The 26317-nt window shown below is 39.1% G+C and overlaps 1 protein-coding gene across 2 annotated transcripts in view; it reads right to left on the bottom strand.

Annotated features, from left to right (window-relative positions):
- The window catches only part of LOC131077346 (probable glutamyl endopeptidase, chloroplastic), a 137494-nt gene extending 117695 nt beyond the window's left edge, over positions 1 to 19799 (bottom strand). The window contains exons 1-2 of one of the 2 annotated variants that reach the window (XM_058014838.2): positions 19727 to 19799; positions 19343 to 19573 (exon numbers count right to left, since the gene is read on the bottom strand). In XM_058014838.2, coding sequence (XP_057870821.2) covers positions 19343 to 19448 — 106 coding nt within the window. In that variant the 5' untranslated portion in view covers positions 19449 to 19573; positions 19727 to 19799. Of the gene's footprint in view, positions 1 to 19342; positions 19697 to 19726 lie in introns of those variants that run through there. The other variant, XM_058014832.2, reaches the window with a different exon arrangement.
- Between the last annotated feature and the right edge of the window lie 6518 nt (positions 19800 to 26317).

Below are 26317 nucleotides of genomic sequence, written 5' to 3'. Positions count from 1 at the left end.
TAAAAATTTAAAAGCAAAAATTAAATAACTTGCAATAAGCATTTAATGTTTTTACCCTTCTAGAAGCAAGTTAGTTTTTACCAAAAAAGTATATAAGCAAGTGTTTTATCCCACATTGCTTGTGTGGTGAAAGTGAAAGGCAAAACCAAGTATAAGAGAAGAGTGTCCAGCAATATTTTATTATTTAAATCTGCTAGGTGTCTGCATGAAAGGCGATTTTTCTCTCTTATTGGCAAATTTTGGCGAAGTGTTGAAGAGAAGTGTTGGATTGAGGATTTCTTTCCTCCTCCATTTTTTTCAACTTGGCAATCCTTTCTATTGCTGCCATTGAAGATCATTTCCAGATTTTTCTATTTTCCAAGTTTGGTGATTTTTGGTGGACATTAGCGATTTTTGGTGTTTGAGGCTTTGGTGATTTTTGTAAATGATGTTCAATTTACATTCAATATGCAAGTTATATTCTACTTAGTATTATCTTGTTTTATATATTATAGAATTAACTTATGAATCTGACTATCTTCTTTTATGTGGCAGGTGAGAGGAGCATTTATAAAATTCGATGTCCATTCTCACACATACCATTTGACATATATAGTGGGCTGGGTACGGTCAAGTGATGCCTTGACCGACCATGTCTTTTGGACATGGCCGATCAAGACATCACTTGATCGTGCCCATTCGCTATAACAATAGTGCATGGTGTTTATTAACCAAGCAGTGTATGTTTATATTCGATAACCATCAATGTTATACCAATCGGTGTATGATTATATTTAACATTTCGAAAGCTTGCCTTAACACCCGATATCAATCGGTGTGTGTTTATTATATCTCTCGATAACAATCGGTTCAAGCATAAATAATCATCAATACTAATTGATGTTCGGTCTACCCGATAATCATCAAATCGGATTTGCAATGGTTATCCCAATTTGATGATCGGTGAATGCAAATAGTATAATAAATTATCAAATCGGGATTCTATGATAATGAACAATTATATACAAATAAAGAATGCTTATCAATTGAGAGTTTGAGGTTATTCATTTTAATAACCGATATGATAAATGATTGAATGAGAGACTTCATTTATCTCTCATTCAATCATTTATCTTACCGAAGCTATTTATGCATTAACAATTTTGTCTACCATTATTGCTTGTTGTTCTCGGACCATTTCCAGACCTCCATTGTTGCAGATTTGAGCTACATTGAAGACATTTTCAAAATTTTCAAAAATGGCGCTATGGCTAGGAAAGTTCGATTTTTATTTTGCAAGTGCTGGGAGCTTACTTTGGTGAATTCCGTGCATGTTTGATGCTGCCTTTGCCTCCCTAGTTGCTATCATTTGCTTCAGATTTAGACCTCCATTGTTGGCTGTACATTCAATTTTCAGACTTAACTTTGATTGCCCAGCCAGCTGCAACTTTAGCGATTTACATTTGGAGAGTATTTGGAGGCATTTTGGAATCATTTTCAAACCATTAGAAGGCTGTCTCAAGGTCTGCAACTGTGTTAATGGCTGTTTGTCCTCAAAAATTTATCTTTTACCAGCCATAACTATGTTTCCAAAATTAATTATTTTCATCATCAAGACTGATTTTTTATCGAGTTTGTGCATATTTTTGAAGGATTGCAACATGTTTTTTGAAGTTAATTTATTAGTTGCAGGTTGTCTTCAGATTTGTTGACCTCCATTGTTGACTGCAGAAGGTGTCTTCAGACATACTTTGTGTGAAACACAACCTTTCACACCTTTCCTTAGTCATCGCTGATCCGGTATACTCCTTTGCATTTTAGTTTGCATAATTTCTAAGCATAAGGAGGTATTAATGAATTTTATAGAGGGTTTCCATGCCCTAGCGTTGTCACACTTTGAATCTAATTGTCAAAATCTACCAAGAGTATGGACTATTTTCCTGACTTTATGCTCTAATTAGCTAAAATCTTTAGGAAGTCAAGAATTTTATCAAGAGCATTATTTATTTTCCTAAGTCTAACTTCAAGCTTCGTACAGGTACGATGTCGAAGTCCGGATTTAAGGAAAGGAAAGAACTACTAAAGATGCTAGAGACTGGATTCTATCCAGAGCTCAAGACTTCATTCAGATGGAAGGAGATCACAAATACAAACATGCATTTCCTAGACTTGGACCAGATGCGACAGCGGATGTTCGGAGTCAGAAATCAAGTTCCTTCCCCAGCATATGCGAACATTATGAATAGTGGTATTTTTCATGCCGCTGGATTTCCACAATCCATACAGTGCAGTGAGCTTATCCTGGAGTGTGCACGATGTTATGATCCGCTCACGCGAATGATCAACTCCTAAGGGCATTGTTATTGCCTACCTTGCTAAGGATGCTATTGCCGAGGTGTTCGGAATTCCACGTGGAACGGATATGAAAGACGTGACCAAGGATGAATATACAAAAAGATACACGAAGAAGATGGGTGCATGCAAGAATATGATAAACAAAGAGTGGATGATTGAGCCTAGGTCTCATCATTCCAAGGCTCCCAAGACACTCATGTGCATAGACTTCAAAGAGGAGCATAGCGACTTGATATTCCTACTCAACAGAGTGATGGGGATGCTGCAGGGAGCAATATTCGATGGATGGATGTTTTATTTCATCCAAGATTGTCTTAGAGGAACATTAGTAAATTGGTCTAAGATTATAAGTGACAATCTGGACTTTCAGCTGAGGAATGTAGAGCAGTCCAAGTCATTAGCCATGACTTCTTACCTGGTATACCTACTTGCGCAGTTTGTTTCATACAAAGGATTGATATGCAAAGGTGAAGTCGGGAATGGGCAAGGACAATTCAGGAGTCATGAGTGCTATCCCCAGCTGAGCATGTACAGAATTGAAGACTATAAGAGAGTGAATGATGCATTCACTATGTACATCACACGGATGCTGCAAGGCGGAATCCACAAAAGATTGTCGAAGGAGGCAACAGAGCTAATAGAAAAATATGGATCGTGGTGTATTCAATTTCCCACTTTCACGTACCTTAGGATCCATGGGTTTCAATCTGAACCCTACAGACTTCCTAGGTATCCAACCAACAGAATGATCTTGTTGGAAGTGGTGAGACAGCTTCTAGAGTTCGATATCATTCAAAGAGAGAAGCATAGGATAGGCATGACATTCCCTATTTCAATTGGGAAGACGTCAGAGGTCTGTCAGTCTGCCATAGCCGCCAGCACTGCGAGTGAGGAGCTTGCATTCTATCGATTTGTTACATATAAGAAAAGAGAAAGATTTGATCTAGACGAGGAATGAGGAAGGATCAGGGGAGAGAAGTTCATCCACAAAGTAGACATAAAAGATTATTGGGCCAACCTAATGGACAAGCAAGCAGTGAAGAGAAGAATGTGGTCCAGAATGTCAATGGATTTCATGAAGTGTGGACTTTTCCTCATTCCTGATCAAGTGTTAGATAACAGAGATCATACGCATCCACAGTATGAGAACGAAATGACGAAGGCAATCCTATTGCTTAATTGGTCAGAGTCAGAAGAGATTGACCTGAATGTATTGATGAGAGAGGTCTTGAGTTTCTCCCATGCATGGGTAGATATATAGATGAATAAGTTGGTTGATATGGGTGTTCCCTTCACTTATGAAAGGACGAAGCCGGAAGAGTCTACTTCTGAGGATGATCAGAGGACTATCAGTGATGTCAAGATTCATGCAGACGAAGAGAGCCAAGCTCCCAAGAGAAGGAAGAACACGCCAGGAGAAGTCAAGGCCAGAGAGAAGAAGATTGAGGAGGTGAAGAAGAAACAGAAGACTATCATTCCTCCACCTATCATTCCTTCACCACCTCTCAGTGTCTCATCAATTAAAGTAATCAAAGTAACAGAACACAACAAGGAGACCCAGCAATGTTCCAACACAGTGATACTACCAGGGAATATTCAGGAGTTACATGCCACAGCGACATCTGCACCTCCAAATGCGAATGATGATTAGTCGGGATCCCCTATTGTCCTTTTGGAAGTTAGTTTGGGAAATGAGGTATACGATTGGACCAAGAATAATCCTGATGATGATGATGATGATGTTATCTCGGCATTGAGAGGACTTGATCGAGAAATGTGTCTCGACGATGGTATGGAGATGGCCGCTATTCCTGAATGGCTGATGAGAAGTATGGAGAAAAGTAAGAAAATGATAGAGGTACAGCCTATTGACAACATTTATGACTACCTAGCTAGGAGTAATAAGGAGAAGGAACCTGTTGTGACGTATTCACACATCGCCCCATTGCAAATGGGGACCCCTGCTTTTTTGGCTTTCTAGGCTTTTCTTTCTGGGTCTTTTAGGGTTTGTCTGTTAGCCTTTGCTTTTCGAGTGTCGCCAGGGGGGTCACTAGGATGGCAGGCTCTGCTTGAGCCAAGGTTGAGTCTTTGGGGCCTCGGAATTAGGGTTTCTTTGAGAGTCTTCCTTAGGGCCTGGTTTTGCTCTTGTTGCTAATTGTGTCTTGCTTGGTGAGTGAGTGTCATTCTTGAAGGTCCGAGCTAGGTCAAGTTGGTGAATGATGAAGTCTGGAATGTCATCCTGGTCTTCAAATGCCCTAAAGTTTGGCTAAGTCTAGAATGTCCTGATCCTGAAATTTGGCTAAGTCTACAATGTCCTAATCCTTAAATTTGACTAAGTCTGGAAAACTGAAGAATCCTCCAAAAACTAGATTTTACAATATAACTCCTGGAGGTTCGAAACCACTCTCAAACATCCTGACAGTATATATGGAATATAACTTAAAGTATATACTTAAATGTTATATTCCATAAAATAATCCTGACGGAGAGACCAAAAAGCAAATTTCGCTCCTAACCCTTCCAAAGGGTCCAGAGCGAAATTCTCCATAAGACATTCTACTTTGACCAAAACCTAGAACTAACGCATTCCTAGGCTTGAATGAAGGTAAAAACGCTTGTTTGAATGAGGAAATGTGAAAATGAAGTCAAGATTTGACCCTTCCAAAGGGTCCAGAGCAAAATTCTTGAAAACACTCATTTTTCTTTTAGCCAAAGTCAAGACCAAGGTGGAAATGAAAGGAGAGGGATCTATGTTTGCCTCCCAAAGAGGATGAGAGTTGGAAAAGTCAAGGATCAAACCCAAAACATGATTTTCGCTCCTGACCCTTCCAAAGGGTCCAGAGCGAAAATCTTTGTAGCTCTTATTTTCTACCTTATTTTGGCTAAGCTTTGGCATGATGGAGAAGGAATTAGTATGTTCTTGCTCTGAGAGGGAGTGGGATGCTTTGGAAGATCAAGATTTTAGCCTAAAAGGGAATTTCGCTCCTAACCCTTCCAAAGGGTCCAGAGCGAAATTCACTATAAACCTCATTTGCTACTTGATTTGAGCATCAATCCTTGTTCCTTAGGTGGAAAATGATCTAAGTTTGCCTCTTGAGGTGGTTTGAAGTTTGAAAAGTGAGTGATCAAGCCTAAACTAAGATTTTCACTCCTGACCCTTCCAAAGGGTCCAGAGCGAAAAATCCTCCTAAGGCTCATTTCCTCCCTAGATTGACCAAATTTTGGATTTGCAAGGCATCTTGAAAGGAAGGATGGACATCTTTTGCCATTGGAAATGTTTGAAAGCATTGACAAGTGAAGGATTTTGAGCCAAATAGTGAATTTTGCTCCTGACCCTTCCAAAGGGTCCAGAGCGAAATTCCTAAAAACACCTATTTTTCCTTGGATAAGGTCAAGTCCTTGGGTTTTTATGGCGTGGATGGAAGTGAGATGGCATGTCTTTGCCTCTTGAGGTGGTTTGGAGTTGGAGAAGTGAAAAATCAAGCTAAAATCATGGTTTTCGCTCCTGACCCTTCCAGAGGGTTCAGAGAGAAAATCTTCATGGACCTCATTGTCTTCCTTGTTAGGCCAAGTTCTCAGTGTCCAAGGCATGTTGGAGGAAGGATAGCCATATTCTTGCCTTGAGGAATGATGGAAAGTAACAAAAAATGAAGAATCAAGCCTAAAAAATGATTTTCACTCCTGACACTTCCAGAGGATCCAAGGCGAAAATCTACTTAGACCTCTTTCCCTTCCTTGTTCGACCAAATCTTGATGTCCAAGGCAGGTTGAAAGGGAGAATGAACATGTTGTAGCCTTTGGGAATGTTTGAAAGAGTTAAGGAATGAGTGTTTTAGCCAAGGAAGGAAATTTCGCTCCTGACCCTTCCAAAGGGTCCAGAGCGAAATTCCTTACAAGCATATATTTTTAACCTTGCTTGAGCTTAAAGCCTTGTTCCTAAGGCGAAGAGAGAGGAGATTTTACCTTGCAAAGAAGATTGGGATTGAAAGAATGATGATTTTGGTTTAGAAAGGGAAATTCGCTCCTGACCCTTCCAGAGGGTCCAGGGCGAAATTGTGCAAAACCTATCTTTTCCCTTAGTTTCATGCCAAATCTAGTATGGATCATGATTAAAGAAGGCCTTAGGAATGACTCCAAATTGCCAATGATTATCAAGATTGAAGGAATTGAGCCAAATGATGAAAATCGATCCTGACCCTTCCAAAGGGTCCAAGGTGAAAATTCTTCAACCACCTATTTTCCCTTGCAAAATCAAGTCAAACTTGGGTTGGATGTGAGAGGAGAAGTGTTTTCTAGCCTTTTGAAGTGAATTCAACTTGAAATGATGGAAGAATAAGCCTAAATTAAGAAATTTGCTCCTGACCCTTCCAGAGGGTCCAGAGCGAAATTCTAAAACCATCCTTTTCTCCAAATTTTGTGCTAAGTCAGGCCTAGACTAGGGTGAGAAAAACTATTTGGAATGCCTTGGAAAGATGTTTGACCATCAAAAGTTTGAATTTTGAGCTAAAATGAGAATTTCGCTCCCGACCCTTCCAAAGGATCCAAAGCGAAATTCTGGATAGGTCATGTCCCTGGCTAGGTTTTTTGAGCGAATTTGACTTTTTAGGCCTTGTGGAGATCAAACCAATGTTGCCAAGTTGAGAAGTGGATTCAATATAAGGGAGTCCAGATGAAGTGAAGTGAAGAAAGTGAAATTTAGTGTGAATAGGCAAGCAAAAAGTGAATTTCGCCCCTGACCCTTCCAAAGGGTCCAGAGTGAAATTCTCCAAAATCACTATTTTCCCTTTGTGTCAAGACAAGATTTTGATTCCTAAGGCATGAAAAGACTGGAGGGAGGTTATTTAAGCCTTGTAGGGTGAATTGAGGTAAAGAAAGTGTAAAATGAAACCTAAAGAAGGAATTTCGCTCCTGACCCTTCCAGAGGGTCCAAGGCGAAATTCTCATTATCACCTAATTTGCCCATGTGAGAAGTTAAAAGGATGGATCCCTAGACTTTGTTGGACTAAAACAAGCATATGCTCACCTTCAGAGGATTTTGAAGTCAAAAAATGGAGTAATTGATGCCTAACCAAGAAAATTCAGGGCGAAATTCTTATATGGCCTGTCCCTGGAAAGAATCTTGAACAAACTTCATTTTGACGTCTTCTTGTTGATGATTTAAGGTGTAAAATACTATGTTGAAATGAATTTATTATATGTCCTTAATCATCTTTTGGTTTGTTTTGCAGATGAAAGAAGACTAGATCAAGGACGACCTCCTCCAGTCCAACATCATCAAGGACGACCTCCTCCAGACCAAGCCAGATCAAGGACGACCTCCTCCAGTCCAGCATCATCAGGGACGACCTCTTCCAGTCCAGCATTTCAAGGAAAGGTACACCATCCATCCTGCACATCAAAGACAAAGGAGGTCAAAGCAAGGGTCTGTTGGAAAAGCAGATAGTTTCAGAAGAGTTAATTAAAGTTAGTTTCTCAGCATCACCAAATTGAGCATCAACCAAGTGTCAAACAAGGTGGCGTCCCAGTCATCATCCCTCCAGTTGGATTGGTCCACCTCAGCGCGTCCAGGTTCAATGTACCTAACTCATCAAAATGACACAAACTTCGATGTACCTACCTCGATTATCCATTGGTCGAATATTCCAGAGAAGACATGTGTCCAAATAATGCAATTATTTCATTGGCCAAAATTGAGTTTGTTGTAACAAACCCAATTAGGGTTTTCATTGTAAAATCTCGGCCATTGATCTCAAGTTGATTTGAGCCATCGAATTGTATTGAGGGCACTATATAAGCCCTGGCTCCTCATTTGTAAAGGCTAATAGTTAGTCAGTAGTTAGAAGGTGAATAGTTAGAAATAGTGAATAGTCAGTTGATAGAATAGCAATTAAAGTAGAATAGAAAGAGAAGGCAAAGATTGTTGCCAAGATGTTCTTGTAAAAGACTTGTAAAACTTCATTAAAGAAATGGTGAAATCTATGGGTCGATTCAACAATTTGCATGGTCTCTATACTTCTCATATTTGATTTCATGTTATTAGATGAGTGGAAGAAATGTGTTTGATTGATGGTGAAATTCGTATATCCATACTACTAGCAGTTTGTTGATTACAAACTTGCCTTGTGTAGTCAACTGGAATCATTCAGTTTAAGCTTAACTTCAATTCTCGCTTCTTCACTGATATGCATCAGCCTAATGGTATCTATGCCTGTAGCGATGATCTGAACATCATAAAGTTTTCCTCCGAAGATCGCACTAACCTTGTGGAGATGGTCCTGGGATGTCAAAACAAGATTTAGTTAGAATTTCATCAAAGATCATTCATTGCTCCTACATTCTTAGTGTCAAAATTAGATCCTTTCCTCGCCCTCATCCTTTTTTCCTTTTTTTTTCAAAGTCTAGACTAGTGAAATCCTGTGTTCCAGTAATATTCAAAGGAATCAGATGTTTAGTCATCAAGTGTAAGTCCCCTTGTGATTCCAGCAAAATCACATCATACCACAAAGAGCTTATCCACGAGTAGAGAACCTACATACAAGAACCTTGGAGTTGCCTCGACTGATCCTTCGGCAAGATCTTCAATAGTCGGGAAACTTTGCTCAAGAGAGGATAAGGTACCTTTAGGTATTTTATTCTGTGTTCGCATGTGCATGAAAAAAACATCAATAGAACCCAAGAGAGCGGAGATTTTGTCGCACATAGCTAGAGATGAGACAGGAATGCGGATTGCGCAGATTGTTGTTCCTATTGCAGGCGTGACAGCGGACATTGCTACTGTTAAGACATGGACCAGCTAGGACTCGAACCTAGGACCTTCCATACGCTGCTAGAGTGCTCTACCACTGAGCTACTGGCCCCTCTTGGACCAATCTATCGTCGGTCCGGGTGTGGCTTATTTCCAACACCAACACCCCCCCTTAAGCCACACCTCTCGTGTGCTCGGGGCTCCTAGCCTGGACCTGGCTCTGATACCATGTTGAGACATGGACCAGCTAGGACTCGAACCTAGGACCTTCCATACGCTGCTGGAGTTCTCTACCACTGAGCTACTGGCCCCTCTTGGACCAGTCCATCGTCGGTTCGGGTGTGGCTTATTTCCAACACCAACAGCTACTCCTATGGATTTCCTGATCACTTCAGTTGCCCTTGGTCGTACATCCAGAGAGCAAGAATTTCAGGAGGTTGGCGAAAACCTCAAGGCAACCGATGCAAGGTTAGACGGAGAGATTGCAGAGAAAGAAAGGTACAGAGAAGAGATTATCAAACTTAGAGAGTATATTGCAGGGATAAGGCGTGAAAATCCCACCCTTATTTCCCCTATTGCAGTTGACCATGGAATACATTCACACTATGAGGTAGCGAGAGATACACTCTCGGAGGTGGAAAAGTGGATTGAGAGTACAAGAAAGCAGGCAAATGATTTCCTTACTCAGTTTGTGCATGCATATGATAGGACAACAGGGCTCGCAATTAGAATCCAGTATTTGGAGGGAGTTTGAGAAGAATTCCGGCCTATTCAAGAGAAGACTACCACGCCTCCAGGCTTTGAAGAAGATTCCTAATTCCACCTTGGTTAGCAAGAACATTGTGCACAGTGGAGACAGATACGATTTTGATGGCTGGTATTGTTCATTAGCCGTGAAGAAATCAACTTATGAGAACGCCCAGTCGAGTTGTATGGAGATGGAGGGATTGATTCAAGACATTCAGATGAGGATCCTTGCCTCGATTGAGGAATTGTTGGGTGTTGATGTTAGTGATGCAAGTGGTTTACACTTAGCCGAATTAAGAGACAAGATGAAATTTATGTATTTTTGCCAGTTAAACTCTTTGAAGAAGAATCAGATAGACGACTTGGTCACTTTGTTGATTCATGTTCATAGTTCGCAGAAGCTCATGCCAAATGGGGAGAACACTTTGGATGCTTGCTTGGATTCACTGAATGTGATTGATTTAGAGCAGGATACCTTGCCTAGCATTTCCATGGAGGAGTTAGATTCAGTATTGGTTAGATTCTTGGAATATGCTAGGAGAGAGAGAGATGCAGGGAGGAATCTTCTAGAAGATTCCCTATTTGATGACTAGGTATCTTTTTATTAGGCCATATGTAGGTGGCACCATTTTTTATGTAAACCCTAATTAGGGCAATTCTAGGGTTTTGTTGGCATGATCTTGGCCGTTGATCTTGTATCAATTTGGGCCATCCATTTTGTAAGAGACTCTATATATGCCTCCTTGTCTCTCATTTGTAAGGGAGAGTTTTTGTAGAATTGTTGGTATATGCTGCAGCTATTTGAATCATAATCATTGTTCAATTGTTGGTGATTTTTCTCTTCAAGTGTTGTCTTTGCATTCATAGTTCTCAATTCCTCCAAGTTAGATTAGAATTTATTTTCATGTATGTTAGATTGAGTGAAAGATTTGTTGAATTTATTTGTGTGGAATCCTTAATCCATACCACTAGCCTCTTGCCGTTGGTAAGTGTGCCTTGTGTGGTCAACTGGAAATTTGAGTAAGCTTAACTTCAACTATTACGCGTCCCTTGACAAGCATGAACTTGGATGGTGTCAACGTTTGATGGTGATAGTATGAAAATCTTTAAGTATGCCTTAGACAATTGCACTAAGCTTGTGTCAACACCTGTTTGTGAGACCTCGCCTGGTTTGATTCCACTAGATCTATTCATCATTTCCTACATTCTTAGGCTTAGAATAGATTTCACGAACCCTATTCCTTTTGCCCATTTTTTACTAAGAAGTAAATCCAGAGCCATATTGATAAATCTTAAGTTGTCAGAACACCTATTTCGCATCTTCATGATAATCCAAACATTTGCGTAAGTCTCCAAGTGAACACAGCAATTCACATCGACTATTGAGTTACCCACTCATCAAGACCTGACATGTAGAAACCTTGGAGCCATTTTAGTTGATCTCGTTCTTAGCATCTGAGGTGATTTTGTTCAAGAGAGGGTAAATTACCTTGGTATTTTATTCTGAAATGTTATGTGCATAAAAAACACATCAACAATGCCCAACTATGGAAAAAAAAAATAAGTCACTTAAATAAATTTAAGTGAAATATTTTATTAAAAAGTCAATGTGACTTTATAATAAACGTCATTAATTAAATATTGCCTGTAATTCACTGAAAATTTTATCTCTCTCAATATTACTCCAAAAGATGAACCGTCAGAAGTTGGAGATAAAGCTCCCAAAACCCATGTGACCAGGGGCTTGTCTAAAAATAACCAACTTCCCATCTATAAATAGCCCAAATGCTATAAGTAGCAGATCCCTCAAATGGAGTCAGAAACTGCTCAAACGAAGCCTGAACTGAAGAACATCATCCTCCATCCATTGTCCCCATGACCCTCTGTCCATACCCTGTTAGCCTACGAGGGTCCAGAAAATAAGCTAACTCATCAACTCTAAAGCCCTAACTAGGATGGGGACATCACAAATGACCCATCTATTGCTTTCATGCATCCATTTTCATTTTTGCACAAATCAATTTTGGGCATCCACAAGGACCCAGCCTGAAGAATATAACCCGACAATTGGGGTCTAGGTTCTCCTCACAAAGCAACTTTGAAAGAAGGGTTAGAATTCTTTACATAACCCTTGCCTCAATCGAACTCCACTCGAACTCCACTTAAAGCCATTGTGAGTCTTAAAGGAAAAATTTACATGACCCAGAAAATTAAAATGTTGTCCAAAACTAAAAGAAACCTATATGAAAAATTTTGGGAAGAAAGACAATAGATTTTTGTTGGTTTTGAAATTGTATTAATTGATGTTGTCCAAAACTAAAAGAAACCTATATTAAAAATTTTGGGAAGAAAGACAATAGATTTTTGTTGGTTTTGAAATTGTATTAATTGAAACTTACTGAAAACAATGGACCCACAAAACAAACCTGCAATAAGAAGTTTGAATACCCTCATGTGAGCAGAAAACATGATATTAAAAGTCATACGACCTTTCTCCTATAAATTTGTCAAAAATCTGCCCTTCCATTACCTCAGAAATTCGTCCCTTTTTTTCCTAAGACCCTAACCTGTTGCATTACACTCTATCATGATGTTATTTCACGAGTATTCTTTGAAATTTGAAGCAAGAAAAATAAATATGGTCAACAAAAAAAGTGCTCAAGTCATGCCTTTGCAGATATAGAAAATTTCGGCACAACCTTTCAAAAATCCACAATTTCTTTTACAAAAATGAGCCCATTAAAAAATGTTCAGTTCCTACTACTTGCAACAGTTGATGGCAGTCACGACCTTTGCAACTCGTCAATTCTGTGACTCTTCTCATATTACTGCTCGAGTTTGAAGTTCAAAGCAACATTTATTTTCTATTATTCAAGAGAAACATTATCATTTAAGATCAAGTCAGTATTCCATAGGAAATATCTTATCATAAATACTTTATTTTTCTTCTAATAAAAGATTTATTACATAAAAAGTTCATTTATGAATTTACCAAGGCTAGCATGCACAAAAGTTTTTAATATGCTATTATCATTGTGAAGCTATAAAAATGGCAGTTAGCAAATGATTGGCAATGCCCTCATTTGTAAAATAAAAGGCAACATTAGGGAGGCCCCCTATTATGAACTTGTGACAACATCAGCATCATGTGTGACCTCAACAGGGGCAGATTAGAGACGGCTGATATATGATTCATCATTCCTTTATATCCAAGATGAATGTCTTGGCATGTCATTTAATCTCCCTCCAAATACGTTGAAAGCAAATTCATGATATGCTACTAGATGGGTATGAATACAATATGTCACAAGTTGAAGCCGTGAATGACAATGAACATCAAAACATACAGATCATCAAAAGTCTTTAATAAATTTGGTGATGATCACTGATACAAACCGGATCATGAAGTGTCTTTAATAAATTTGGTGATATTGGGACGTTCCTGATAGGATGATGTCAATGAACATTAAAGCATACAGATCATGAAATGTATTCAATAAATTTGATGATAATCACTGATACAAACTGGATCGTGGAAGTTTAGTTCAGCTAACTAGTCATAAATATCAATTGATCAGACTAAGTAAGCAACTTGAAAATACTCTCAGTACCCTTCTAAGGCAATTCAGCAAAGAAAAAGAGTTAATGCAACATACAGAGGTATGAAACAAATACATAGAGGTTCAAGAGGTATCTAAACACTTAGGTGAAATAAGCAACTAAAAAGTGCATACCTGATAGGTTCAGCTGCAACCTAATAGTCAGACATGATGATTTACTTCAGAAAAGAAAATCATAGGATAAGGACCTCTTCTTGCAGGTAGCCTCCCATGCTTAAGTAGTGTAATATTGACTCAATCTCCATCTAGAACAAGACTCTTGGCTGACATTTGAATAAAACATTGAATGCTGCCAATTAAATGAGATCATAATATTCCTTTCCATTCAATAGGTCCCTAAATTTCATTAATGGTTATTTATTCCTTGCAGCAAACCAGCAATGCCCTCCTTTCTGCTTTTTTTTTGTTTATATTAATAAAATGTGAATCAAAGGGTTGATGTTTGTCATCTTGTTTGTGAATGCATTTTGATTCAACTCAAGTTTGTTAAAGGAGCAAGTCTTCCCAATTCCCATTAAGATAGATTGGAGTGTAACCAGATTTTAGCCAATGAGCTTTATCAATTTAGCTCCACTAAATCTAGAAGGCTACTTAGATTCCTCACTCTCCTCTGTCCTCCACTTAATAAGGTTTGATCTCAATCATAAAAATTTAACACGAAGCTTCCCAAATTGTTTTGTTGTTGTTAAAAGGTAAAGATGAGGATGCCAAGGCATCCTCAATTTTTTTTTTAAAATGAAGTTTGCAGGTTCAATGTATTCCTCCAAAATGCATAGGATAATGATCTCTTCTTCCAGGTAGCCTCCCATGCTTTAGTAGTGTAATATTGACTCAATCTCCATCTAGAACAAGACTCTTAGCTGACATTTGAATAAAACTTTGAATGGCACCAATAAGATGAGATCATAAGTTTCCTTTCCATTTAATTAGTCCCTAAATTTCATTAATGGTTGTGTGTTTTCTAACTTATTCCTTGCAGCTAACCAGCAATGCCCTTCTTTCTGCATTTTTGTGTTTATAACTGTGTTCCACGGAGACGCATTTCCCCCACCCCAGGCCCACGTCCCCCCGTCCCCAACACCCGTGGAACATTATAATAGCAAAATGTTAACCAAAGGGCTGATGTTTGTCATTTTTTTTGTGAATGCATTTTGGTTCAACTCAAGTTTGTTAGAGGAGCAAGTCTTCCCAGCTCCCATGTAGATAGATGGAAGTCACATGTAACCAAATTTTAGCCAATGCGCTTTATCAATTTAGCTTCACTAAATCTAGAAGGCTAACTAGATTCCTCACTCTCCTCTGTCCTCCACTTAAGAAGACTTGATCTCAATCATAACAAGCTAACACAAAGCTTTCCACATTTTTTTGTTGTTGTTTAAAAGGTATAGATGAGGATGCCAAGGGCTCCCCAATTTTAGGGAAAAAATATATAGATGTCTCTTGGACATCCCCCTTTTAGGAGACATCTTAGTTTCATTTTAAAAAGGTGATGGGAGGGGCATGTCCTATCACCAACACCTCATCCCCAGAACATCCCAAACATCTAGGATGGGAGTCTAGGCCATGAGAGCGGACATAAATGTACCAAGGCATCAAGACCCTATAAAGTTTATATTCCCAAAGTGATATGGTTGACAAAATAGATATCGTGTGTTTTATTCCCAAAGCAACATGCCCATGATTGTAATATTTCTAGCCTATGATTTTGAACTTTAATCCATCTTTGTACCTCAATAATGACGAATTCCCAAGGCCTGGTCCTCAGGAATGCTTGATGATGAGCAATCTCCTTGCTATAGTGTTTCAAATTGAGCTCCTAATTAATCCTTATTTGTATTGCTTTACTTGATAACGTGTGCTGAAAGTTGAATTCTTTGATTCTATGTACAAGAAATTTTTAAAATGTGCAGCTAAACATATGTAATAACTTACCCAAGAAAAATATTTGAAAACAAACTTCTCTAGTGCATTAAATAGAGTCATATTAATGACTGCACCAAACAGTTCCTCATTATCCATTATTGAAATTCCTTCTATCCATACCAGTTCTGGATTGCTTATTCTCCTTCAGGAAGTCAAAGCTTCGCTGAAAAATAACTGAGAGATTCCATTTCATGTGGAGCCGGTCTTACGTAATCAAAAGGGAAAAAAGGTATAAAAGGCCCAAATAGAAGTTGTACTGCTCCCAAGACCACTTCCAATGGATGCACCCAACAAATGATAAGCTATCCATGAAAGTTTACTCTTTGAATTCTAAAACAGCTCAATGGAGAGAGAGAGAGAGAGAGAGAGAGAGAGATCTAATGCCATCTTTCCACAGTCTTCCACAGTCTTATTTTCCAGCATGCCACGCTCATCAAATTTTCTCATTACAAAAAATACAATATGATGCACCTTATCAAAATCCTTGCGGTCATAGGCCATTGTACAACATTTTCTTCTGCGGATTCAGAACTTAAGATAGAAATTATATTGTTTCTATCAAGATGGACATGAATTTACCAACCATTCATCATACGTGTAACCATAATCCAAACATACTAATTGCAGTTTCTCTAATCTCTCCATTTTTAAAGCATATATGTGATTTTTTTTGTAATTTTCACAATAATTCCTAATAATGTGTTTTTGAAGACAAGCTTGTAAAACAAATGCAACAGAAAGTTTCCCATGGGAGGTTACTTGGGGGCAGAGAGACTTCCAAACCCTACCAATTATTATATACATTTGTCCCATTAGGAGAACTATAGTAACCCTAACAGTGGTCCCTATTAGGACTCGGTGTTATTCACCTTGCAAAACCTGGGTCTAGAGGAGTTATTTAATATTTCTATAATATTGTAAATAATGAGCTCACAAGGAAAAGAGCACCCCCACTTGAATGGAATCTTAAGATTCCATTGTTGGCCCTCTCCACCACGTCATTGGTTTATGATAATTGTAAGAAAGTCATTAAATAGGGGGTTTACTAGAACTATAACTAGCATCTTTGACCAGCTATTATTAATGGTGTGCAAGACATGTAAGAGTAATTATTGCACCTACATAGAGCGCTGGGGAGTTACTTAGGCCCCCCTTGGTCTTGGGGATCAATTAGTCAACCGAGGAGTTACATTATAGTCTTGAAGAAGTTACTCTTGGAGAGGAGCACAAATTCTCTCAATGTTTTAAGCCTATAGTTTTGGTAAAAAGTTGATGGACAGCAGTAAGAATGCTCACACATCAGCAGTGCATCCTAAGTTCTAAAATCTCATACCTCTTAAAATCTTTTTGTGAAAAAAGAATACAAAAATGGAACCATTGGTAGATAGAATATATATGCAATAATAAATGTATCAAACTCTTGAACCTAAAACTAAAGTCATGACTACTGAAATAATATTGTACACTCATTATGGTGTTTCTCTTTTATAAGAGCTCAGAAACAACTAAGAATTAAAACAATACCATTCTAAAAAACTGTTATAAAAATATTTCTCATTTCCTCTTTGTGATTTATATTATATGATATATCCCAGTTTAAACTGACATTGGTGTACCTAGTACATAGAAAGAAAGAAATTATATTAATGTCCATGAATGACCAAGAATAAGTCAATGGGACCCAAACGCACGGCTATTACAATAGCAAAGTAGCAGGACAAAAAGCGCCCTCAATTCAAAGCTAACAAAATAAACCAAATAAAACTAAGAAATAGACAAGGGGAGGCAAATCTATAAGATGGTAACCCTGAAAAAGTACAGATATATATAGTGTGTGATAGGAGGACCCCTTAAAGAGGTTCAAGCTGATGAAGACCAAGATGAGGAAAAAACAAACAGGTGTCTGTACTTAACCACGCATTGGAAGAGCACATTACCATCAATCACTATGAAAGTACCAATACAGGATATGAGAATGCTCATCACAGAGTGTCCAGGGCTAAGGGAGCCAGGCTGGACAATCCTGGGAGGCAGTCAATTCCCCCTATAGCCTCTCCTAACACCCAAGGCCAAAGAACTGCTGGTGACAGAGAAGAATGGCTTAAAGACATGTTGTGACTCTTGCAAGGAGATTATTTCAATTATGAATGCTAAATGTTCTGGCAACCTTCTTAGAAAAAAGCTATAGTACTCCAATGGGCAATAGTCTAACATTCAGGTAAGTGAATGGGCTAACATCTATTAGAAATTAACAAGCGTTAATGTATAGTTAGTAGTGCCAAAAAGTATTCTCTCTGACCAGTGTTAGCTACAGATTTACAATATAATGTACGTAGTGTAAATAAGCTTCTATACAAGAAGCTTTAGAACCCAAACTAGCTATATATTAAATTTTTAGCTATGTAATTTACATTGGCATTAGCTCCTTTCCAAATGGAATAACGGTCAAAGTTCACAATCTGCCATCCATAGCTAGCCCGTTCATTTACCAGAGCAAAGAAGATTGTTACGTTCCCCTTCCCTTGTTCTATCTGAGTTATCCTTTTCATAAATATAGAGTGAAAATAAAGAACATCCTTTCAGTTGGCAGTGATAACATACCTCATTTCATTCAGGTTATAATTCATTCACGAACGATTTCAGTGGCTCTTTTTCACTACTTATAGAAGGTAACCATCCCATTCACTCATTCCCAACTGAAAAGGACTGATTTCCCCTCAATTTGTTCCCTACTTACAAGAGGATTTCTATTGAGCTCCAGAGGAACGTCCCGACTAAGAATGATGTCTAATTTATTTATCTACTCACATTTCCAGCAGGTTAGAAACACATGTCCAGGTTTTTGACACATTTTTCCATCTACGAACTCCTAAAAAAGGACCAGAAACTTCCGGAAAGATTTACAGCAAGATGTGGGCAGGAACTAAGGTTTCCAGAGTATTCCAGTAGTTTTCATTATTATTTCGACGAATTTGTATAATTTTCTTGTACCACTTCCAAAAATTTCTCTGCACGCTTCAACATTTTATGATTCCACTTCTTGTTGTTTCTTTAGAAAGTCTACAGCAAAGGTTTTGTTTTCTCCAATGTTAGAGATGCCAGCGTTTCCAAAGTTTCCAAGCATCCATTTTTCTGAATCTTGGTACAACATGGCTTACCTGCCGTGGTCCAATCCGAATAGGACATACAGTGACATAACGATCTAATCACACTCTTCGAAATCTAATGCCAAATTTGAGTCTAGGTCACAATCAGCTTCCAGAAACTAAATTTATCTAAACATTTTTCCCCATGTTGTTTATAGGTTTTGCCTTGAAATTTTTGTCCCAGTGACTCTAAACTGGCTTCTCCTAATGTGGAAGGCGACAGAGGCACCGAAGGCCTCTTATTTTGTGATAACTATATCACTGACCGATAAATTTCATATTTAAAATAAAAAGAATTACAGAACAAACGGGGGCGAAATTGATTGTTTTCACTGCATTTGCAAGGCTAGAAATCTGACGAAAGCCTAAGCACTACTTAGTTAATCCGTGTAGGCCTGCTTAACTGACAATATTCAACAAACCCGTAATCTCAATCTGGGAAAACAAATTTATAAAGAAAGCCATGGCCCATAAACCTAGCAGACACCTGGCATGATCACCAGAACATTCAAACCAGAAGAGCCAACCTACAATTGTAAAATTAGTAATCAGCTGACAAGAAGTACACTATGAAATCGAAGCCTTCTAAAAAGAAAAAGACACAAACTGTTAGATGATTAGCTTAGATAAAGCACCAATGAATCCTATTTCCTCTTAACGGGTCCCCTGCAAAATAACATTAATTACACATTTATCTACTCTCATAATTGATCAAGACAACCAGCAAAAATTGGAATCTACTCTCTAAAAACCAAACGTCATAGAAACAATCCTCACACTTCGAATTCTACACAGCGCATGAAGTAACAACAAATACAGACTCTTACCTGGTTCTTCCAAAGATGAGGATGCACGCCCGTTTCCATCCTTTGCTTCCTCAATACTTGCAATGGGCACAAGGTTGTGCATGGAATGTGCTCTGGAGGAATCCATTGAATACCCCCTTAACCAGCCTGGTAAAGAATGTACTGGCTTTCTCAGCTTCAAGGGAAGCCCACTAAACCTTGTGAAGGCCAAAGCCTGTCTTTGAAAAGTGGATACCCCTCCAATCCAAGATCCTGTTACAGGAGAGAGTGGATAAGAACATGAGAGAACTGAGAATCTGTACACCTTAGGTGCCAACATTTGGTTGCTAGAGTGAGTCTTTATCTCTACGTTGGGAAATATGCCTATATGGGGATTGTGCAGATAGGGGTTTACGAATTCCTCACCTTATTGGCGTATGATGAACCAAAAGAGAGCAAACTCCGACGAGATTGCAGACCACAAGTTAGCCGAAATAAATTTCTATCATAACTATAAATATAATATATAAGCATTTGTTTAATTGTTAATTATTAATTAATTATTGTTAGATAAGCATTGTTTTCTAATTTATTTTTTAATTGGAAAAAATTGTATATATTAATAAAGTTTTCTAATGTATTCTGAGTATTTTCTCTTTGGTGGGGATCTTACAATGGACCTTTTGTTTTCTTATGAATATTGTAGTTTTCTCATATGCAATGGATGTTCTTATGTTCTTCCTTCCAAGTCCTTTTTGTTGTTTTTTTATGCCCATTTGCATTCTTTTAGGTGGATATGTGTCATTCAGTTGTTTGGAATCTAACAATTTGCACATGTGGAAGAGATGTTAGAATCTATTGTTAGCAAGAAGAAGTGGCCAACATTTGATCAATTTTGATCTTGGAGCCAACTCATCTCTAAGGACTTGCTAGTGATGTCAATATTTTGTGTTGCACCATTGGATGCTAGCTTCCATGTCAGCTAGTGGTGGGCCTGTGCCTCCTTTTATTTGTTTTGATATCAATATCTTTGAGTATGACATCTACAATGGCACTTGATAATTTTTTCATCTTTGAGGGTGGCATAAGATGTTTTTATTTCATTTTATACCATTGGTTGGTAGTTTGTACAGATTTTCTTCAAAGGTGGGCCTATTTCTTTTTGTTTATGGGAACCTAAGGAGATAAAGTTCAAATAAAAATTATCATCACATGCACTCATAACACTATACAACTCTCAAGCTTGATATCTCTAAGGCTTATAATAGAGTCAACTGGAACTTTCTCTTCAAAGTTCTGAAGACAATGGGATTTGGAGATAAACTCATTAAATTTATTGGGGAATGCATATCTATGGTCACCTACTCTATGCTTCTCAATGGGAGCCCCCTGGAGAAGTTCAGGGCCTCCAAAGGTCTACGACAAGGGGATCCTCTCTCCCCTTAACTTTTCATCATCCTTGCTGAAGTGTTGGCTTCTAATTTGAAATCCATGGTTAACAGGGGAGCTCTCCTGGGCATCAAACCTGCCTCTACGACACCTCCTAATCATCTGCAGCAGTTTGTCGACGACTCTATTCTCTTTGGTATCTCCTTTGTGTGGGAAGCTACGGCTTGGAAATCCTTTCTCAACTCTTATGCTCTGGCCTCTGGGCAACACATTAACTATGCGAAGAGCAGCATTTACTTCTTTCACACTTAGGTCCAACTCCAAGATAAAGTTTGTAGAATCCTTGGTTGTCAAAGGGCCTCCCTCCCTAGCACCTACCTTGGTCTCCCTTTGATTGTCAAAGATGTCTCTAATTCCCCTAGATCTCTATCCTCGAAAGAATGCAGAAGAAGTTGGATGGTTGGAAAGGTAGATTCCTCAGTAGTGCTGGGAAATTGCAGTTGCTCTCCTCCTCCCTTCAAGGGATCCCTATGTACTTCCTCTCCCTTTTTAAGATTTATGCGGCTATGGTTGCTAAGCTAGAGAATATCCAAAAGACTTTCCTTTGGACGGGAATGGAAGAAAAGAAGAGGCTTGCTTTGGTGGGTTGGGACAGAGTTTGTCTCTCGAAGGCCATGGGCGGGTTGGGAACCCGCAAGATCTTCGGGTTCAATAAGGCCCTTATGACCAAAATGTCTGGAAGATTTTGAATAAGGATGTGGATTGGAGCAGGATCATCAGGGCTAAATACCTGGGTAATGGGGATTTTTCCTTTGTTCTGAAAGAGGAGGGCCTCCCCAAGGGTTCCAAAATTTGGAACAACATCTTGAGTTGCAGGGACCCTTTATCACATGGTATGAGGTGGCTTATTGGAAATGGAAGGAATATTCTCTTATGGGAGGATTGTTGGTTGGGAGAGAAGCCCCTTGCTTCTTCTCCCTCCCTTAGAAGGCTCTAGGATGCTGCCAAAAGTTTCTTTGGAGAAAGGGTCAATGATTATTTCATCAACATCACTTGGAGGGCTTTGGAGGATTGTTGCATTGAGATCATCCCTTCCTCCTCCCTGCTGCTAGAGAGCTCCAAAAGATCTTGGCTGGCACCTTTCTCCCCCTTTTTCCTAGGGAAGAGATTCATTTGGAAGTGGGACCCTTCTGGGGACTTCTCTGTTAGAACTGCCTACAACATCTTGCTAAAAGAACCTGATTCCAACTCTATCTGGAATGAGGTTTGGAATCCCCAACTCATCCCCAAGGTCAATTTCTTTTGGTGGACTCCTCTCCTCAACAAAATTTTGACCCAAGACAATTTGGTCAAGCAGGGATTCCAATTTCCCAATAGATGCATCCTTTGCAAAAATGATGAGGAAAGTCTTGCTCATCTCTTCCTCCACTGTGTCTTTGCTCAAGAGATTTGGGGGGTGGTCTACAACAAGCTCAATTTCTGTTGGATTACGAATGACAATTTGTTAAGTTTGATCCAGGAGTTTCGGGGCCCCTCATCCAACCCCCTTATCCAACAATTGTGGAAGCGGATCCCCCCTCATGTGAGTTGGAGTATCTGGAAGGAAAGGACTGACAGGATATTCAGGGACAAAGAAGCCTCTATGGAAACTGTGTTTGCTCGATTCCTAAAATTGATTCTTGAGAATATCTTTGTTTCTAAAACCCGGATGGCCTCCAAACCTCCCTCTACCTAGGACTGGGAAATTGCTAGATGTTGGAACATCCCCCCCTCATCTCTCTTGGTGACTTCTCTAATAGACTTCTAAGGCAAAGCACGGTCTAGTCCCCTCTGTCCACACATTTCAAACTCAATTTTGATGGGGTTGCTTGGGGGGGTCTAGCTGCTGGTGGAGGGGTTATCAGAACCCAATTGGGGGCCCTTGTTGTTTCTTATGTGGGCAACCTGAATGGGCATTCCTCTAATCAGGCTGAAGCAATGGCCTTAGCTTGGGAAATCTGTCTCGCCCTCACCATGGGAATCAAGATTATGGACATTGAGGGTGACTCTAAGCTCATCATTGATGTTGTTAAAGGGAAGAATAAGCTCAATTGGACCATTGAGGGAACCATCAGGGACACCCTGAGGCTCATTTATGGGCTTGATTCATTTAAAATTATGCATGTCTACAGGGAAGGAAATAGACTAGCGGATGCCCTGGCAACCCTTGGCCTAAATCTTTCTAGTTTGAGATGTTGGAGGAGCCATAATTCCCTCCCGGACCATGTTAACTTCCTTCTTCAAGAAGAGAAATCTATAATTCCTACCAATGATTGAGTTGTTGCCTTGTGTTTTCCTTACTCTCCTCTCTTCCCTTGGGGTCGTCTGGAGGTGTTGGTTTCATAATTCAAATTATGAGAATATTCCTTTGATCTATGTCGATGTGGTGATGACTCGTTCAACCAGGCTGGAGGGGAAGGATGTGTTGCTTTGTTGGAAAATCCTTTGGGCTTACTACATTATGATGAGGTATGATTGGATTGGCAACGTGTTGGTTGTCGTCGGTATTTGCTGGCTCTTCATTGTCTCGTAAGAGGAAATCATTTCCAAAAGTGATTTTAATTTTTCCCATGTGCCCAACTTCATGTCTCACTTAATGATGTCGGGCTCACACACTTCCAATTGTCTTTTCTCGACTTGCTTCTCGAAGGGTCTCTACGAAAAAAAATTCATGTCTAAAGAGGTCCTATTGGCGGAGGATATGGGGGTGAAAGAGTTAGATACAAAGCGGACAAACTGGATGATTTCAAGAATGACCCCCTGGTCTAGAATTTCTACATTGAAGGAGGGGTTGCTGATTTTTTGGAATGTCTGCAAGGCCATGATGAGTAGCTCTCAGCTGCTTTTGCCTCCTCCTGGTCTAGGAGGTGTGTTTCAGTGAGCGACATTTCTTTTGATATCTCTGAGGAAACAATTACCCAGGCCATGAAGTTGGCCCTTGACAGACGATGTTGGAAGCGCACCAGCCATGTTGCCAACAGTGAACGTCTAAAACGCTTCTTCCGCAATCGCGAGGAACCTGTCAAACTCTAGGGTGGGTTTGCTCAGGAAGAGCTTAAACACCCGTGGAATATGGTTTGCCTTATGATTGTGAAGTACTTCACTCTTGAGGGCAGGCACAAGGTATTCTACTACTATCATTTGCCCCTTCTCAATCATTTTTGCAATAATGGTTTTCTCTGTCTGCCCTTTTATTTACTGCATTCCATTGAAAGCTCTGTTAAAGACACCATGGACCCCAAGCATGGGGATAAGTCACCCTACCTCCTTCACCAGGGCCTCATTTACAGGTTGTACAAATTTCATGAGGCCCTTTGCCCCCCCCAGAACCTCTCAGTCTCTCAGCCCCCCATGCCTACTCCTCAGCAGCTTGTCGCCCTGTCTAAGGCCTTCCGCAAATTTTTCCAATATCCACATGAAGGCTTTGCTACGGCCAACTTCTCCATGTCTCTACATGCTTATGCCTTTGTTGTTTCTTTATATGTGGTCTCTCACAGCCTAACTCTGTCCGCCTCTCCTAGTGTTCCCGCTCCCTATCCAAGGGTAAAGGCAAAACCCATGTTAAACGCAAACGTATTGTCTTTGATGACAATTCGTCTCTTGAGGATGCTAAGAATGGCAACCCTTCCCCTCATTCTAAGGTTAAAAGGAGATCCTCCAGATAGGCTTCCAAAAGCTTACACAAAAAGAAGACCCTGTGATTGATAATATTGACTCGGAGGAGGACCCCATTGAAGACAAGGAGGGAGAGGACCCTAAAACCACTATGGGGGGCCTCAGTGAGGATGTTGTTGAAGCGGATATGACTAGGGACCACATGGATTTGAGCATTGTTGGTGTCACTGGCACAGGCAAACCTAAGATACAAGCCCGGGACTCTGTTGATGTTAAGGATAGGGCCCCTATGAACATGAGCACTGTGGTTATCATGGGTGACGAAAATTCTAATACCAAAGCCCTAGACTCTGGTGACTTGGACTTGGATTTAAAGATGACAGGACAGGTGATGAACTCCATTTCTCTAATGGGCTTGGGCAATGCTATTGATGGTTCCCCTGCTGAAGATGTGGCCAAGGTGATGGATAAGACTATGGATGACATGGCTATTGTGAACCCCATAATTTTGACTAATAAATTTTACTTATGGGATCCAAAAAATTTAATTGGGTATCATCAAAATTTTAGTGCAATAACTAGTTCTAATTGGGGATATGGACCACAAGGAATCTCAAGTTTTGACTTATACCTTATCCATTGGGTCATAGAGTCAAGACATTTTGACATAAATACAACATAAAGGCAAAAATGAAAGAGAGAGATTGAGACACACAAAAATTGGATTGAACAAAAAATTGATGCACAACACACATGGCCAAATTCAATAAAATCTTAAATCGCCTATATAGATGGTAGGGAAATCTATCTTCACTATCTTAAATGCTTGAGGCATTTCCCACTATAGGGTAGTGGAGAATGCATGCCATCTCAATGTGCCAAGGAGTATGTCTAGTCACCACAAAAATGTTGAATTTAGAGAGGATCCATCCACAAAGTGTCAAATTAACCATGGTTACCCTTTGATTCTCTTCTTTTATCTTGCAAAAGTATAAGGTCTATGATTTAAAAATTATATTACTAAGGTCTTATAACAAAAAATCGTTTTGACATTCCAATACATAATAATGTGATTAATTACTATTTCTCATTCTTCTTCCAACTTGGACAAATGTGTGATCCTATTTCTAAGAGGATACCTTAATAGCCCATGACAATTGAAGTGAACTCAATCCCAGATAAATTAGACCTATGACATCAAGTCCATGCAATGACTAAAAGGTGAAGTACTAATTGCCTTTCTTTGGAGTATTATGATTTGCTCAAAGTGAATCATACAAATTCATGTAACAATTCCTTTGATTCTCATCTACAAGCTTGCAAATGATAACAATAATATTTTTTGTTGCTTGACTCCACCTAAACATTACCTTAGATGTAATAGTTAGAAGAATGAGAAAGTGAGATACTATACTTGTAATAGAAATCCATCAACTTAGAAGAGGAAAATTTTGATGCCTTATCCATTACCATTTTATTGGAACTACTAGTCATACAAGAATACTCTCTTTGACAAAATTGCATAATACTTTTGAATTCATTTACCTCATACTAGTTGCTTCTACTCATTTGGTAACTAGTTTGTCACAATGATGACATGAGTGTGTCCAACATTGGAATGTGGATTCAAAGTTCCAATTAAATCAAGCCCCTGCACTATCAGAATGACTTTTAAATCACAATCAACATCAATAGTAACATTGCAAGATTTTGTCTACTAATAAATTGTTGACATGCTTTACATCTTGACACTCAATCTTGAATGTATTTATTTATATTATTAGTCATTTATGAACACGTTGCTCATACAAGCATCAACATGAGATTAATATTAGCTCTCATGAGCACAACAATGAGACTAATATCGACTCTTTTTGAGCAACCACACTAGAAACCACCTAGGAAGATCAAGAGTCGCAATTTAGAAATCCACTTATTTAGAAACCACCCCTATACTAAAAGTCAACTATTTTA

Source organism: Cryptomeria japonica, chromosome 4 (genome assembly GCF_030272615.1).
Source record: "Cryptomeria japonica chromosome 4, Sugi_1.0, whole genome shotgun sequence".
In the NCBI taxonomy this organism is placed as follows: Eukaryota; Viridiplantae; Streptophyta; class Pinopsida; order Cupressales; family Cupressaceae; genus Cryptomeria; species Cryptomeria japonica.
This window is presented reverse-complemented; position numbering and strand designations above follow the sequence as displayed.